Genomic DNA, 15348 nt, shown 5'->3' with positions numbered 1-15348 from the left:
TACACAAATGCACTTTTGCCCGATAGGTGAAAAGTCAGGTTAGGAGTTTACAACGCGATCAGCTCTAACGTGATCAAACGCGAGACTCGTTGCATTGTAAATGCTTGTTTTTTGGTTGTTGCCTGTGAGGAAATGGGGTGTATTATACGGTGTGACTGTGCAACCTCACTGTGTAATACACTTTCCAACCCCTTTAGGACCAGCACGTTTCCTTTGAGAAACCCTTAGCTCTACCTTGGGTAGCTATGACTCTGAGCAGTCAGATTTACACAAAGGAACAAATGTTAAGCATTTAAAAATCACCAAAACAATTGAAGAAATACACAAGACACTCAAGAAATCTGACACCAACTAACAAAAATGATCGTATTTTATGTATTTTAGACACCAAAACGAAAAAGATCCAGTGGAGGGTTCTAGAGATACAAAATTTGCAAGGTACAGTAAAGTATAGTAAATATACACCTTTCTAGTTTACTGTGAACAAACATTGGCAAATTCAATAATTTTTCACTTTGAAACGTTTTCAAGAACAACTTAGGTAAGTATCTATGTGGTTACTTAGAGTTGCTTTAGGCATCTAACTCTGGCATGGAGCTGGTCAAGGAAACCAGCAAGGTCCTCAGGCACAATTACCTTGGCGAAAGAAGCAAGCTTCAATCAGTTCCAGGCACTTTTACCCTCTTGCACTAGATTTCTATGGAAGTGGTCCTGATGCTAGGGATACAGAATGATGAACATGTTCAAGGATGCTTTGGATGCGATGCAGTCAATAGGGAATCTTTCTGCAGCTACTCTTCAGCCCACGAAATTGGTGACGCCGTCATGGCCACAGGGGTGACATACCTCGAAGTCCTCTTGGTCCTTGCAGAAGCCCAGTCGTCACTGGACTACCAGTCCCTTGATATTGTGGTTACAGCTCAATCCTTACTTGGAGGATAGCTTGGCTTCTGGGTGACCAAGTTGCACTCAGATAACTCTTCAGAGTCCAGCAGACTCAGTGCAACTTTATGCATCGAGTCCTGGTCTCTGGTGTTGCACAGTGGCAGGTGGTGACAATGTGAACATCTGGGATACCAACTTGCCTCAGCAGGTTTCTTCAGCTGTTATGACCCCTGTGCTGTGAACAGTAGGTCAGCCAGCTGATCCTTGGAGTTTCTTTCTTCTGCTAAGCTACGTAGACGTAGGACACAGCAGGAACAGCACCTTCACCTTTATTAGCCACCTGGCTCACCAGGTACAGTCCACGTCAGTGCAGCCTTCCTTTGCCGAGTCCTTGGTGCACCAGACAAGTCCTTCTTTGGTACTCTTGTCCAGTCCAACGATATATGAGATCTGGTTGGCCACGGTGTCCTGTTTATCCTCAGAAAATACCCTTAGGGTAGAATGAGGCTGGTAGCCAATGGCTACCAGGTTCCCTCCCTCCTGATGAACTCTTCCTGCTAAGTGTGGCATCTAGCTGGCCCAGGACGCAACATTCTGCCCACTTCTAACATAGCAGAACTCCTCTTTTGGCATACAGCGCTCCCTAGTCCAACCCAGAGGTTTGGCTACCAAGGGGGTGACACGCCCCTGAAAAAAACAATTTGGCCAATTGTTTCCTCTCTTCTTCCCGAGTATCAGCCTGTCTACCTCAACAATACAGCAGCCCCCCTATCAAGTGTTCACCATTTGACTTTCAAAGGTGGCTTCTCCTACTCTAACATACAGGACCTGGGTACCATAAGTAAGTTAGCTTATGACAATTGTAATCAAATATACAAACTTTAAGGTCAGGGCACAGGCACTGAGGTCTCGTTAGCAGGTCTCAGTGCACTCTCAGAATCGAAAAACCAACAGCATCAGTCCAAAACTTTGGGAGTGACCATATAAAGAGAGGCATCTCCTTTCACTGTCCCATTATAGATAAATACAAATCATCTTGGACCTTTCCCTTCCATTATTCAGTCAATATTCCTTTATGTTCATTCTCTGACAAACTCTCACGGACCTGTGCATAACAAGCTGTGGTAATAAATGATGACTTGTGCCTAAAAACTTTTCCAGCCCTGTGCCTGACAACACCCCCCCGGCCACGTTCCTTGAAAGCATCAAGGACAGTTGTACAGGTGCAGCACATTTAATGCTTTCGAAATTGCGACATGCTACGGAAGTTATACTCAAGTCTCTTCAGAGGTCTTCAAACGTCTGCTGAAGTATATGTAGAGCTTTGTGGCAGGAGTCCGAACTTTGTTTTCTACAAACATTTTAGTCTATTTTGTTAAGAAAAAGATGGCAACATGAATAGAATCTGAATGGTCTAGCTATGGCCTTGCTCATTTGAGCAAGAGGAAAGTAGAAGTCAAACACAAGAAGTAAAAAAAATAAAGAGAGAATTATGTGGGAAATCGAGCAGGGCAGACATCAACAGGAATTCGAATGAATAAATAGAGGGAAAAGGGAGCTATGGAGGATGACGTGCTGTGCTGCAGCAAGGAAAATAAGATAAAACGGGGAAAGAAATAATATTACCAGCAAGCCCTTATCATACCATAATAATTCCTGAAATGGTTTGCTAAACTATGAATACCCTCAGATGATGCATTTTCTAGCTCTAATGAGCAAATAGTCAATGCACGTATTGCAGTTCCAGTTTTATCCGACACTACTTGACATCGAGCGCTCTTTGCAAAAAGAGTACCCTTAGACACAAATGGCACATTAGAAACACGTATTCCCAGCTGCTTCCTGTAAAACTCCCCCAATCAAATCCTGTCATGAGTTCTAAATCCTGCTTCATAACGGGTACCAATAGGGCTACAGGCAAATATCACTGCCCCCACTTAATATGGCTTCCTTACTGATAAAAATGACATTTGATTGGCAAACCCCTCCATGAAAGCCCAGTTTCTCCATAACAGAATCTCCCCAAGGGTAAGCCCTATTTTACGCATACTGTGACTATTAAGTAACTCTTTACTTTGTAGATACACTTTACCCAATATGACAAAAAAAAAACTGACCCTTTGGGTGAAAAAACCTTTACCTGTGGCTGTGTACAAGCTTACTGATGAGTTGCACCTCTTACCTTCTCTCTAAAATGCCAGGATCCGCCCACCACGATAACATGTGCCTTGAAATCAGAGACATTGATGTCCCCAGTGCCACACATAAGCAGCTGAAAGAGACCAAAAAATAATTAGAAATGTTCTTGTGAATTAAACGTACAAGTAAAAGAATGCCTCAGAATCAATGATCTGAGGTAAGGAGAATGTTCTTAACTAAGTAAACAGGAGCTGTTTCAAATACAGAAAAATAAAAGAAGGAAAGCCAATAAACAGAACTGCACACACTGCAAATCACAAGTTCCTTGACACAAATATTCTAAAAACAGCATCAGACTAAAAACAGATGGTGCTTAAAGGCTGGTTGGACACACTCAAAAAAACCATGTGTCAGACCAACAGTGTAAAGCGATTCAAATAATTATGAATAATGTTCACAGAAAATTCTACAAAAGCGAAGATGGACAATTAATTAGCAAAGTTCCTCCGCAAGAGGGTAAATGTTTTTTTAACTTATCCACAGTACATTATGGCAATAACGTCTACTTGTCCCTGCTGATGTAGCATCACTTCACAAATCCATGATTGACTGATTGATTACATGAATGTACTTATGCCACCAAATAGCAACCTTAAAATATTTATCACAGCATAAATGTTGAAAAGAACAAGTGACTTTCTTTCGGCAATGCTCTTTCTGTTGAATACTCTATCTAACTGCAGATTCCTCACGTTTAGAATATTTCCCAGGCACCAGGTTGGATCTGAAAGTTTAAAAAGCAGTGCTACCAAGCAACGTTAGGTGGCGTTGTACTGCTCTGTGTGGCCTATTTCCACTTCAGAAGTGTCATATAAGTGCCACTCCTGAACAATGCCATCAGTTTCTTGCTTGACTATTTCTGTGCGGTCAGAGCAGAAAACAACTGGAGGTACCAGTGTGCAGATCTCTAATTTGGGACCTTTTTACATAGTAAAAAGAAACCACCCCACAGAATCGGGAAGGTGAGAGTATCAATCAGAAACCGGTCTTAATGTGGATACTTCTAACCGCATATTCCTCACCTTTAGACAGACACCAAGACAGTACCCCTCAAGGTGGTGGGTCTCTTAACACCTTATCTATTGGGCCTTTCCCCAATCCTCTCTCACCCCAGTGACAAGCCCTTGTTTGGCTACTTGGGGTAGTTCATGATCAGGGTAGTTCACGATCAGGGCTCCATAACCTATTTTTTCGTATAAGGTATTGTGTTGCTTTACTCTTCAGAATATCAGAACTATGCACTTCAGGATAGTTTAAGGCACAATGTAAAGCAATCACTCTCAGACACCTTAGTGAGTAGAATAATCAAGTTTATTTAAGGGGCAAGTTCTCAGATGGCAAAACTAACCACACTAATATACATCAAGAGAATAACATGAGAATAATGGTGAGAATATAAGCACTCTATGATATCATGAAGAATAGCATGAAAATAACTGCAAGAATAAGTGCATATAACACATGCACACACAATATACTTCAATGCTTAATAGCATGAAAATAACTGCAAGAATAAGTGCATATAACACACGATATACTTCAATGCTTATAAATAGAAAGGCTTCACCGAAAAGAGATTCTGCATCCCTCCTGGCACAGGGAGTCTCCTTCGGGACAATCAGTCCTCTTGGCGTTGCGTCCAACCCAGAAGAGAGTTCCTAAACCAGTCCATCCAGGCTCCTGACCTTTATAGTAGTTACTAACGCCCAGGAGTCTTTTCTAGAAAAAGACCCCCTCCTTTACAAATTGTGCAATCGGCGGTACCTTGTTCACCCTTCGAGACGTCTCCTCAGAATGGGCCAGGTTCCCAGGAGAGGGCTCCAAGGTGAAGTTTGCATTCCTCCTTGAGTACAGGCGCATCCCCCTGTTGTCCTAACTGATAGCTCGTGGAATGTAAATAGCGCCCTTCGTATCAGGCAGATGGAGCGAAGTTGAGCAGAAAAACACCCCACCCTGCAGCTTGCCGAAGCTTGTGGAAAAACACAGAACAGTGCCTTACGCACAGAACCAGACTCGACAAAATGGAGACGTGAACTAAAATGGAAGTGAAGGCCAATGGAAGCAGAGGCCAATGGTCCACACCCTGCACCACTGTTTACCTTGCACGAAGTGCATGTAGCAATACAGGTATCCACACCAAAATTGTGTAATTTTGTTCAACATCCTGGGGATTCTAAAAGTACCCAGGATTTGTGGGTTCCCCTGGACGGGGCAGAGAAAATAAGCAAAATATATCTAAATTTGGATTTGGAACTACAGCTAACAAAATGTCTGTTTTTTCCCCTAAAAAGGCATCAACAAACGGTTTCCTGTGCTAAAGACACCATCTTCCCAGCTTTCTGGAACATGCAGAGCTGAATAAAAAAACAACTTTTTTAATTTTTCGAAGAGGTTGCTAATTTTTCCCATTTTTTGTGCGCTCAACCTTCAAGTTTGTGGTGGAAACTAGTGTAAAACCCATTGGTGATCAGGGAAAGCTATAGATTTCTGAAAAGTAGACACAATTCCAAATTCAGGTCATGTGTGTAGATTTCACAAGGTTTTCTGAAAGAAACTAACTGTTAACATAAATAAATATTGAAAATGAGTAAAACAGCCATTTATGACGTTTTCATCGGTAACCTTTTGTCACAATGGCTGATTCACAAAAGCAATATACCATGATGCCCACTAGAATCTTCAAGTGGGGATATATAGTTTGTAGGTTCTCCAAGAACTAAAGGCACCCAGAGCAAACAACTGAGCTGCACCATGCAATGGGTTTTCATTGTGTACCGAGAATAGACCAATTCATACGGTGAAATATGTAGAGTGAAAATGGGTATCAAGAAAACAATTGCATTTCTGAAATAGGTACAAGATATCAAGTTTAGGAACAGTGGTTATTTGTGCATCTCTGAATTTGTGGACATGCATAGATTTAGAAGGTATGTTTCAAAATGTCTTCTTCTTGCACAATGGATTACATTTTGAAGGCACAAACTTAGAAAATTCCAATTGATTATAACAAATGTTCTACTTTTCTATGCTTCCACATGTATTCCGATTAAAATGGTGCCTGGCGTGAGGGTAGGCCTAGTGCCCATGACAGGAATCACCCTCTAAATGCAACCTAGATACATCACATTTTTGCACTCAAAATTGACCATTTGTTTGCTAAGGAGGTAGCTGTGGATTTTGGGCCATGGCTCAGCCAGCACCTTGGGAAACCCAGCAAACCTGAACATTTTTGAAAATTAGACACTTTGGGAACTGCAGGGTGGAGTGACTGCATGGTTCTTAATAAGATTTTTTTTTTTAACCCACTGACCGTTGCAAACCTCATATGTTGACTAAAAAACACTTTTTCCTCACATTTCTGTGGTGGAAAGTTGTGGAATTTGCGGGGAGCCTCAAAGTTACTTCCACCCACCATTCCCCCCAAGTCTACTGATAAAAATGGCACTTCACTTGTGTAGCTGAGCATAGTTTCCACAAAAGGAATGCACCAAAATGCAACATGGATACATAACATTTATCCACTCAAAACATAACCTTTTTTTGCTAAGTGGGTAGCTCTGGATTTTGGGCACTAGCTCAGCCAGAATCCTAGGGAAACATAGCCCATGTATGCTTTTTTGAAAACTAGACACCTGGGGGAATCCAGAGTGGGGTGAGTTGCGTGGCTCTCACCAGATTTGTTTTTAACCAGAATCCCTTGCAAACCTCAAATCTTGACAAAAACATATTAGCCTCACATTTCTGTGATTGGAAGTTCTGGAATCTGCAAGGAGCCACACACTTCCTTTCACCCTGCATTCCCTGAAGTCTACCGATAAAAGTGGTACTCACTTGTGTGGGTAGGCCTAGTGCCCACTAAAGGAAACAACCCAAAACACAACATGGATATACGCCCCTTACGAGGTGACTCCTATTGAACATGGTTTAATCCATTTCTGTCACAGGCACTAGGCCCAACCACACAAGAGGCACATTGCGTTTATTGGCACAAGTGGAGCAATGCTGAGTGGAAAGAATTTTGTGGATTCCTGCAGATTCCAGAAGCTTCCATCACAGCAATATATGGAAAATCCATGAATTGGGGCAAAGTTTGAAGTTTGCAGGGCACTGTTTGTAAGAAAACCTTGTGGGACCCTTGCAAATCACACCACCCTGAGATCCCCTGATTGTCTACTTTTCAAAAATGCCTGTGGTTGGTAGGTTTCCATGGGTGGCGGCCGAGCACGGACCCAAATCAAGCAACCACCCCTATTGCTGATCTCTCTACAAAGCACTATGGGGCCTTTTGTGTCAAGGTCTCTTGGTCCATTTACACAAGTGCGGTACCATTTTTATCAGGAGGCTTCGGGGGATGCTGTGTGATAGGACGTTTGTGGGTCTCTGAAGATCACAGAAATGTGTGTCTTTAGTCAAAATTTGAGGTGTGGCGGCACTGTGGGTAGGAAAATGGTGTGGGATCCATGAGACGCACACCACCCTGAACTTCCCCAGATGTCTAATTTTCAAAATTGTCTGGGTCAAGTAGGTTTTTACAGGTGGCAGTCTACCCAAGCCCAAAATGTGCAGCTGTTCACCATTTAGGGAGTCAGCAACAATCTCTTGGCCCATTTGTAAAAACAACACCCAAAAGAATCAAATGCCCTCTGGCTTGCCATTAGGATGAGATGTTCTAGTCCGCAGGGGAGCAGAAAGACGGCTGAGGCTTTAGGTGTGGAGCCTGATGTTAGAACAGGCCAGACTTACCATATTATTGTATTAAAAATATATATATTCCTGCCATACATTGGGCTTTCTGATCCCCCACCCCTCCCTCACGGGCCAAATTGGGAGCACACCACCTGTATGCCCTTGGGGTAAAAAGGCTGGTTTGTCCCTTCTGGGGAAGAGGTGTGGCCAATACCAGAGTGCAACAGCTGCAGCACTTTGTTTTGCCCCAGCGGTGAAATCCCTGGATCCTCTAACTCCCCCTCCCCCAGGGGCAAGCGTGGGACAGCCTCCCCAACTTAGACAAGCCTCCTACCTTCCCCAGTGGGGCAGAAAAACACTACTGACCCCAATGGGGCAGGGGTATGGCTCGATGCCAGGGTAGGCCGCTGCATGTTTTTGTTGGTTTTGGCACCATTTTGAAATCCCTGGTGTCTGGCACGCGTCTAGCACCCGCCTCATCTGCCCCTTCTTGGGGGAGATTGATGTCCAATTTGTTGGGTTGGGGACATGGCCATGCCAGGCAGACCCCATTCCTAAATTCTTATTAAAAAAAACATGACATACAGTGGGCTTTCTGACGCGAGGAGAGGCAGAGCTGAGGTATTTACTCTCCTCTGCCCTCTTGGGGGAGGGTGGGGGACAGAAAGACTGATACCCCGTTTGACTGGGGTGGAGGCATGGCCAACATATCTTTTTAAAAAATATATCCTTTTCTTGGTGTCTAGTGGGTGGCTTTCTGTCCACAGTGGATGAGGAGGAGGGGGGGAAGGTTGGTGGTAATTACAAGACTGATGCCCCATTGTTTTGGGTTGGAGGCACAGCCAATCCCATATTAGGCAACCCCTACCACTAGATTTTTTTTAGATCTTTCCCTAGTGTCCAGTGAGTTTTCTGCCCCTCCCTTCCCCAATGGGCAGGACGGAGGATAATTACCCTTGTCTGCCTCTGGGGGTGCAGAAAGACTAGGGCAATCAAATTTGCTGGAGGGAGCACAAGCCCTTGCCTAAGGGGCCGCTCCTCGCATCACTCGAGGCTACTGGGTGGATCCCTGATTGGGGTTCACTCTCCTGTGGCAATCCCTAAGCAGGGATCCAATGGGTAGAGTTAGAATTGGGAAGAGGAGATTCTCCCCTTTCCAATGACAACTCTTCCAAAGGAACCAGTGCTTGGGGGGCTGATATGCCCTGAGCACTGATTCATTGAAAGTCGTTTTACTTTTACATTCTTGTTATGCCCATAAGCACACTCTGCGCACTGAGGACATTCAGGAAGCTCTTCCCGAACAGCCTGATATTACATAATAATAAAAGACTCCATCTGGCACCAGAGGGGCCTTTAAGTGCCTCCCCAGTGTTGGCCAACACCTGCACTGGAGAGGGAGTGCGGCCATCAGCCATTGGCTGACAGCCGCACTTAAAAGGTAAGTTAGGCTTACATCAAAACATCCTGCATGATAGAATGGGCGAAATACCCTATCTGTTGGACAATGCTGTCAAGGTAGTAGTGCTTTGTGAACATATGCTCTGACGCACAAGTCACGACTTGACAGATGTCAAGAACAGGCATTCTGCATGCCAATGCAGTGGTACCAGCTTTGGCCCTGGTGGAATGAGCCCTCAATCCTTCCAGAGGCTGTTTCTTGGCCAATGGTTTGCACATTTTAATGAAATGTGCTATCCAATTAAACAAAGTCATTTTCTGTACTATCTTACCTTTCTTTGTCCCCAAGAGCTACACAAAAAAGCTGATCGTTCACCCAACAGTTTTTGGTACAACTGATGTAAAAGCTTAAGGCATGTCTGGGGTTTAGCCTATGGAGCCACTCCTCTTCTTTCAAGGGGTGAGGCAGAGCAAAGAACATTAGGAAGGTGCTGAACTGCCCAACATGAAAAGGAGTCTTGACTTTTGGCATAAAACATATCTTGATCCTCAAGACCAGATTGTTTGAGAAAAAGGTGGTGTCCTGCAGTTGCAATGAGAGAGCATGCAGCTCACTCATGTGACAGGCTAAAGTAATTGCAATGATGAAGAACGTTTTTAAGATGCAAGGCGCAGTTTGCATTGGCTCAAAAGAGGGTACCCTTAAGGAACATCAGGACCAAATTAAGATCCCACTGTGGCATCACAAATGATTTGGGAAGGAGAACGTGTGCCTCAAACTTTTAATAATTTGCATCACAAGTGGTGGCTTAAACAAAGATAGCTAGGCCAGCAAAATCAAAAAGGCAGAAAGAGCATACAATTAACCTTTAATAGTCTCCACTGCAAGACTTTTCTGGGCCAAAGATAAAAACAATAAAACATCCAACAGTTTGGCTTGTAAGGAGTCTCTGCTGCAGACTCAAGGCCAGGCACAAATTTCTCCCAGTGCCTGGAATACTTGGACTTTATAAAGGGACACTGGCTGCGAGAATGACATACACAACCTCAGGTGGTAGATTAAACTGCTGCTGCTCAATCTCGCACGGAGGTGCAGTTTCTGACGGTTTGAATGAGGATACCTGTCCTGCTTCTGAGACAGAAGATCCTCCTGAAGTGGTAGCCTGATCAGAGGGTAGATGTTCATGCCCAGATGTTCTGGGTACCTCACTCTAATTACCCAATCTAGTGCCACTATGACAACTTGGGTGAGATAGTTACTGATCTTCTTCAGAGCTCTGTTAAGGAGAGGAAAAGTTGAGAAGGCATACAGGTGTCCTGTGTTCCATTCTAGCCTAAATGCATATCCTAGAGTGAGTGATATTGGCAACTCGAACCCGCAGGAGGTTTGACAGAGCGCATTCTTGATGGTGGTGAAAAGATCCAGCCAGGGCTCTCCCTACTGTCAGGAGGTGGCCTGCACCACCTCAGGATGCAACCGCCATTCCTGTACCCAATTCCAACAGAATCACTCATAAGCCACATGCATGGTCGACAAGCAGGGTGGATTAGGCCAGCACGCCAAGAAGTCTCAGAGCTGCTCTCCCTGAGATCCAAGGCAAAAGCTGAAACATCAGGATCATAGCATGAATGTCTTGGATTTGTTGCAGTGGAGGAAAGGCCCTGAACTGCACCATGTCCCAAACAGCTCCTATAAGAGGAAGCCCCTGGGAAGGTGGCAGGCGTGACATTAGCTCTTTGTTGAAAACTCCGACTATGTTAGGAGGGGATCTACGACTGACTGTGGCAAGCCTGAGTTCAATAGCCACTCATAAAAGTACGTGAAGACTGGGATAACCAACCTCCAAAGAGGGGCAGTGATCACTCCCATTGCTTTTGTGAATACCAGAGGAGCGCTCTTAAGGCTGAAGGGGAGCCAGGAAAACTGAAAAGGTTCCTGGCAGACTTTAAACTGCAGGTAATGACTGCCGAACTGCCAGAAAAGGCACAAGAAAATACACATCCTGCAGGCGTAATGCAAAAATCCAATTGCCCGGATCCAGGTCAGACAAAATTTGGACCAGTGTGAACATTTTAAATTTGATGTTCCGTAAGAACGAATTTAGAGGGCCAACATCTAAAATAGGATGAAGGCCTCTGTCCTTCTTTGAAAAAAGGGAATACCAGAAGTAACACTCCATCCCTATTTCGTAAGCTGGCATCCTTTCAATAGCCCCTTTGGCCAGTGGAGTCCTCATATCTTGTAGTAAGGTGAAATGGTGCTCCTCTGTTTCACTGTGATGTGGAAAAAACTTTGTGGGGGTTTGGAAATAAATGTGAAGCTTAACCCTGCTGGACAATCTGGAGGACCCATCTGTCGGATGTGATGGACTGTCAACCTGGGAGAAAATGTGTGAACCTGTCTCCCAGCGGTGGTTGTCTCTCTCTAAGGGGAAGCTAAAGTGAATGTGGGCTGAAGGGACAGGGCTGGGGGACTGAGAAGAATGGTGTCAATGGTAACCTGTGTGATGTCTGCTTAATCCCCATCCCCAATCACAAAAAGACTGGGGTGACTGTTGAGGTGGTGACTGCAGCTGCTTTTGTCTACACCAACCCTGTAGATTTTCCTTGGAAGGTTCAAAACTAATGAGGGAACTATTGAGCAGCAGTGGAATAGGCCCAAAGAATGTGTCTTTCCTCTACTTTCCTTAAATCATTCTAGAACAGAATCAGCCTTTTTGCCGAGTAGCATATCCATGGCACGCCTTCAGAAAATCCAGTGGATCACATCTATACACAACAATGGAGCAACACATTAGTGTCTATTGCTCTTCCCAAGCATCCTGTGGTATCAAGGTAAGCCCTAATTACACATGTGTTTGTATCCTCGCCCTCCTAATGGTTTGAGCCAAAGATGCCTGAAACTTCTGCAAGGCTGCTGATAAGATATCGCTGGCCATGTCCCAGAGGGCGTGTGCAAAGTAACCTAATAAGCAGACCGCAGTGACCGACTTCAGTGTCAAAGTGGCTGACAAGAACATTCACTTGCCAATCTCCTCAGTCCTTTTTGACTCTCTGCCTAGAGGAGTCATGGTAGAAGCATTCGTGTTCACGTTGCTTGTGGAAACCAGGGCCACTAAACTCTCAAGGGAAGGAGGCTGAGTAAAAAAATTCAAGTCACCAGGAGCCGGTCTGTGGTGTCTGGCCACCTGCCTGTTTACTGGTGGACATGAGCAAAGCTTAGTCCAAGTTCCAGTAAGGGCGTTGGTTAGAGCTTTATTAAACAGAAGTAAGGTCCCCAATAAGGCTGGCCTAGGGTGCCAAACCTCAGTAAGAGCATTTGTGTTGTCTTCAACAGAAGGCAACAGAAGGCCAGGACCTCAGCTGCACATCTAATTACTAGAGCAAATGAAGCACTTTACCCTGTTGGGGGTCTAAGGGGCAAAATCAACTCCTTATCAGTGAACGTATCAAGCCCACTGGATTCCTGCAAGTCTACCTAAATAATGTCAACAACCTAATGTAGGATACATGATTATCATCTTCATTATTGTTATTATCAGGTGGTGGCAAACTGGTTAGAATCTGAGCTAAAAAGATGATGGAGCATATGAGGAACACTCCGTGGCAAAGCAGCCTTTTGGTCCGAATTGGATCGTATGGGAAAAGGGTGCACTGGATTTATGTGAAAGCGGGACCTCGAACAGGGCCCAAGACAGATCGGCCCATGCTCAGGCACCAGAGTCAGCAACGGCTCGACCTCCAGGACAGGCTTATAAAGAATGGACCAGCGCAGGATTTGCAGCCAGAATGGAAATTGGCATCAGTGCGACAGAAGGAGCATAGCGAGAGACAAAAATGTGCAGCGAAGACTCCTTAAAGCCCTACACCTGCTGTGTCTCCTGGAGAAAGACTACATCTATTATTTTTTCTTGAAAAAAGATAAAACATCAGACATTTCTAAAAGGGTTGTTTGTTCTATTTATGGTTTAGATAGCAGGTTTTGCAGGATAATTTGTCACTATGTAGGTCAGCACATGTTGTTGCTATTCTGCAGCCCAGTGTGATTCCTCTGAATGCAGCCACTGATCTCTATTCCCTCTTTTCTTTTAAATTGTTACCCTTAGCATTATAATATATTATCATTGTAGTCAAGACTTTCAGCCAGCTCCATAATGTGTGATCTCTTTCCAGTTCGGATTTGTGAGGTATAACTGTCTCCAGTAGTAGCAAGTAACTATTCTAATTTTTCTGACTTATCATCACTTGGTAATATACATCTTCCAGCATACCTCATGATTCGTTTGAGTTTCAACCATTCTCCAGGGGATGACTTCTTAAGCGGGAGGTTTTCAAAGGTCTGGATTGGTGCCTACAAAATTGGCGTTCCAATTTCTATGTGGTTTTCTGTGTCTGAGATGACATACGAATTGCATTTAATTCAGAATCCAATCTGGTGTGGGCAAAGGATGAGTGGGTACATAATTCGCCTTTCTTGCAATCATGTTTTTTGCTTCCAACACATTATTTTGACTAATGTCTACAAAATACCATATTTAGGCCCTCGTTCCAACCTCAGCGGGCTTTTTCGAAGACCGCGGAGGTACTGCTGTGCTGAAGACCGCCAGTGCAGGTGGTTTTCCACGCAGCGCATCATGACTGCTGCCCTTTTTTGGATGGAGAGCCGCCAGCAGCCATACTGCCGGTCGGCAGGGAAGTGGAGGCTGCTCCACCTCCACCGCCCCGTCATCAGAACACCGCCCACAGAATACCAACCCAGGATTCGGTGTGGCGGTGTTCTGGTGACGGGGAGCTGGCAGCGGAACAGCCCCCATGGATCCCGTTCCCTCCCAGAGGATCACCGGACAAGGTAAGGTGATCGTCCGTTAGGGGAGGGGGTGTTGTATGTTGTGTGCGTGCATGGGGTGTGCGTGTGAGTATGTAGAGGGGGTGTGTGAGTGTGTGTATGCATGCGGGGGTGTGCTGTGTCAGGAAAATGTGTGGGGGTTGGTCTGTTTGCATGTCTGTATGTGTGTGGGTATGTGTTGTTGTAGTGTATGTGTGCGTGTAGGGGGGGTGTGTGTGTTAATGTTAGGGGTGGAGAGGGGGGGGTCCTGCCACCTTTGGGGGTGGTAGGTGGGTCAGGGGTGTGGGGGAAGGATTCGGGGGTGGGGGAGACCCCTTTTCAGTGCCAGTGAAGAAATTCCCTGGCACTGATAGTGTCTACCGCTATGGATTTCGTGGCGTTCCAAACCACCCGAAATCCATGGCGGTATGCAGGGTCCTGACACCTCTGGCGGTCTGGTGACGGCCACCGGGCTGGAGACCGAAGTCTCCAGCCCAGCGGTCGGAGTAGAGAAGTGGTCGGATGACCATGGCGGTAACCGCCATGGTCATAATTCCATTTTCTTTTTCCACCAGCCTGTTGGCGGTATTACTGCCACTTCTCCTCTGCCCGCCAGAGTCGTAATGAGGGCCTTAATGTCCTTCCAAAAATATTTGCTTTTCTCTCTCCCTGTCTACAACCAAATCAGTATTGGTAAGTGTCTTATGCTTAGCTAGTATCTCAAGGCAAGGCTGTGTGTGTTTGTTGACAGACGATAGGGAAGGGAAGTGGCACCAACTTACTACAACCAGTTGAAAAGAAAAACAATTTACAGTAAAGAATAACTAGAAACCCACAAAACTGTTATCCACCTGGCACCTAAGATGTGCAGGCAGATTATCACACCATGCTCCACAAAATTGTGAGAAAAGTTCAAAAAGTTGGTTGACTGTATTTAACAACTTAAGCTTTTTATGAGCAGACTGTTTCGCTACAGAGTGCAACACTCATATGCCTAGAGTTTACATCCAATCTGTGAGGGTTGAAAAAGCCTTTAGGAAACGCTCTTCAGGACTTTCCAGGGAGGTTCACAAAGGATTTCCCAAATGTCTGCTACTTTATTGGACTGTTCCCCAGCCCTCACCATAACCTCTGAAAACATGATGACACTTTAAAACTGACTGTCATGAATTTGGATTTTACTCAATTTGCAGAATCATGGGGCTGTAAAATGCACTATTTAGACATTTCATTTAAAAATTCCTAAATAGCGAACTTCCTTAGAGCACCATCCTCTCTCTTGTCCTTCTCTCAAGGCACACTATCACCTCCACCCAACTGTATCGCCCCCCTGCAGTGGAGGTCTTGGGCTT

The 15348-nt window shown here is 44.9% G+C and overlaps 1 protein-coding gene across 3 annotated transcripts in view; it reads right to left on the bottom strand.

Annotated features, from left to right (window-relative positions):
* AREL1 (apoptosis resistant E3 ubiquitin protein ligase 1) overlaps positions 1-15348 on the bottom strand; it is a 708282-nt gene that overhangs the window by 154756 nt on the left and 538178 nt on the right. For all 3 annotated transcript variants that reach the window (XM_069208486.1, XM_069208484.1, XM_069208485.1), the window contains exon 18: positions 3068-3157. In XM_069208486.1, the coding sequence (XP_069064587.1) occupies positions 3068-3157 (90 nt within the window). The remainder of the gene's footprint in view (positions 1-3067; positions 3158-15348) is intronic.

This window comes from Pleurodeles waltl, chromosome 9 (assembly GCF_031143425.1).
Source record: "Pleurodeles waltl isolate 20211129_DDA chromosome 9, aPleWal1.hap1.20221129, whole genome shotgun sequence".
Taxonomy (NCBI): domain Eukaryota; kingdom Metazoa; phylum Chordata; class Amphibia; order Caudata; family Salamandridae; genus Pleurodeles; species Pleurodeles waltl.
This window is presented reverse-complemented; position numbering and strand designations above follow the sequence as displayed.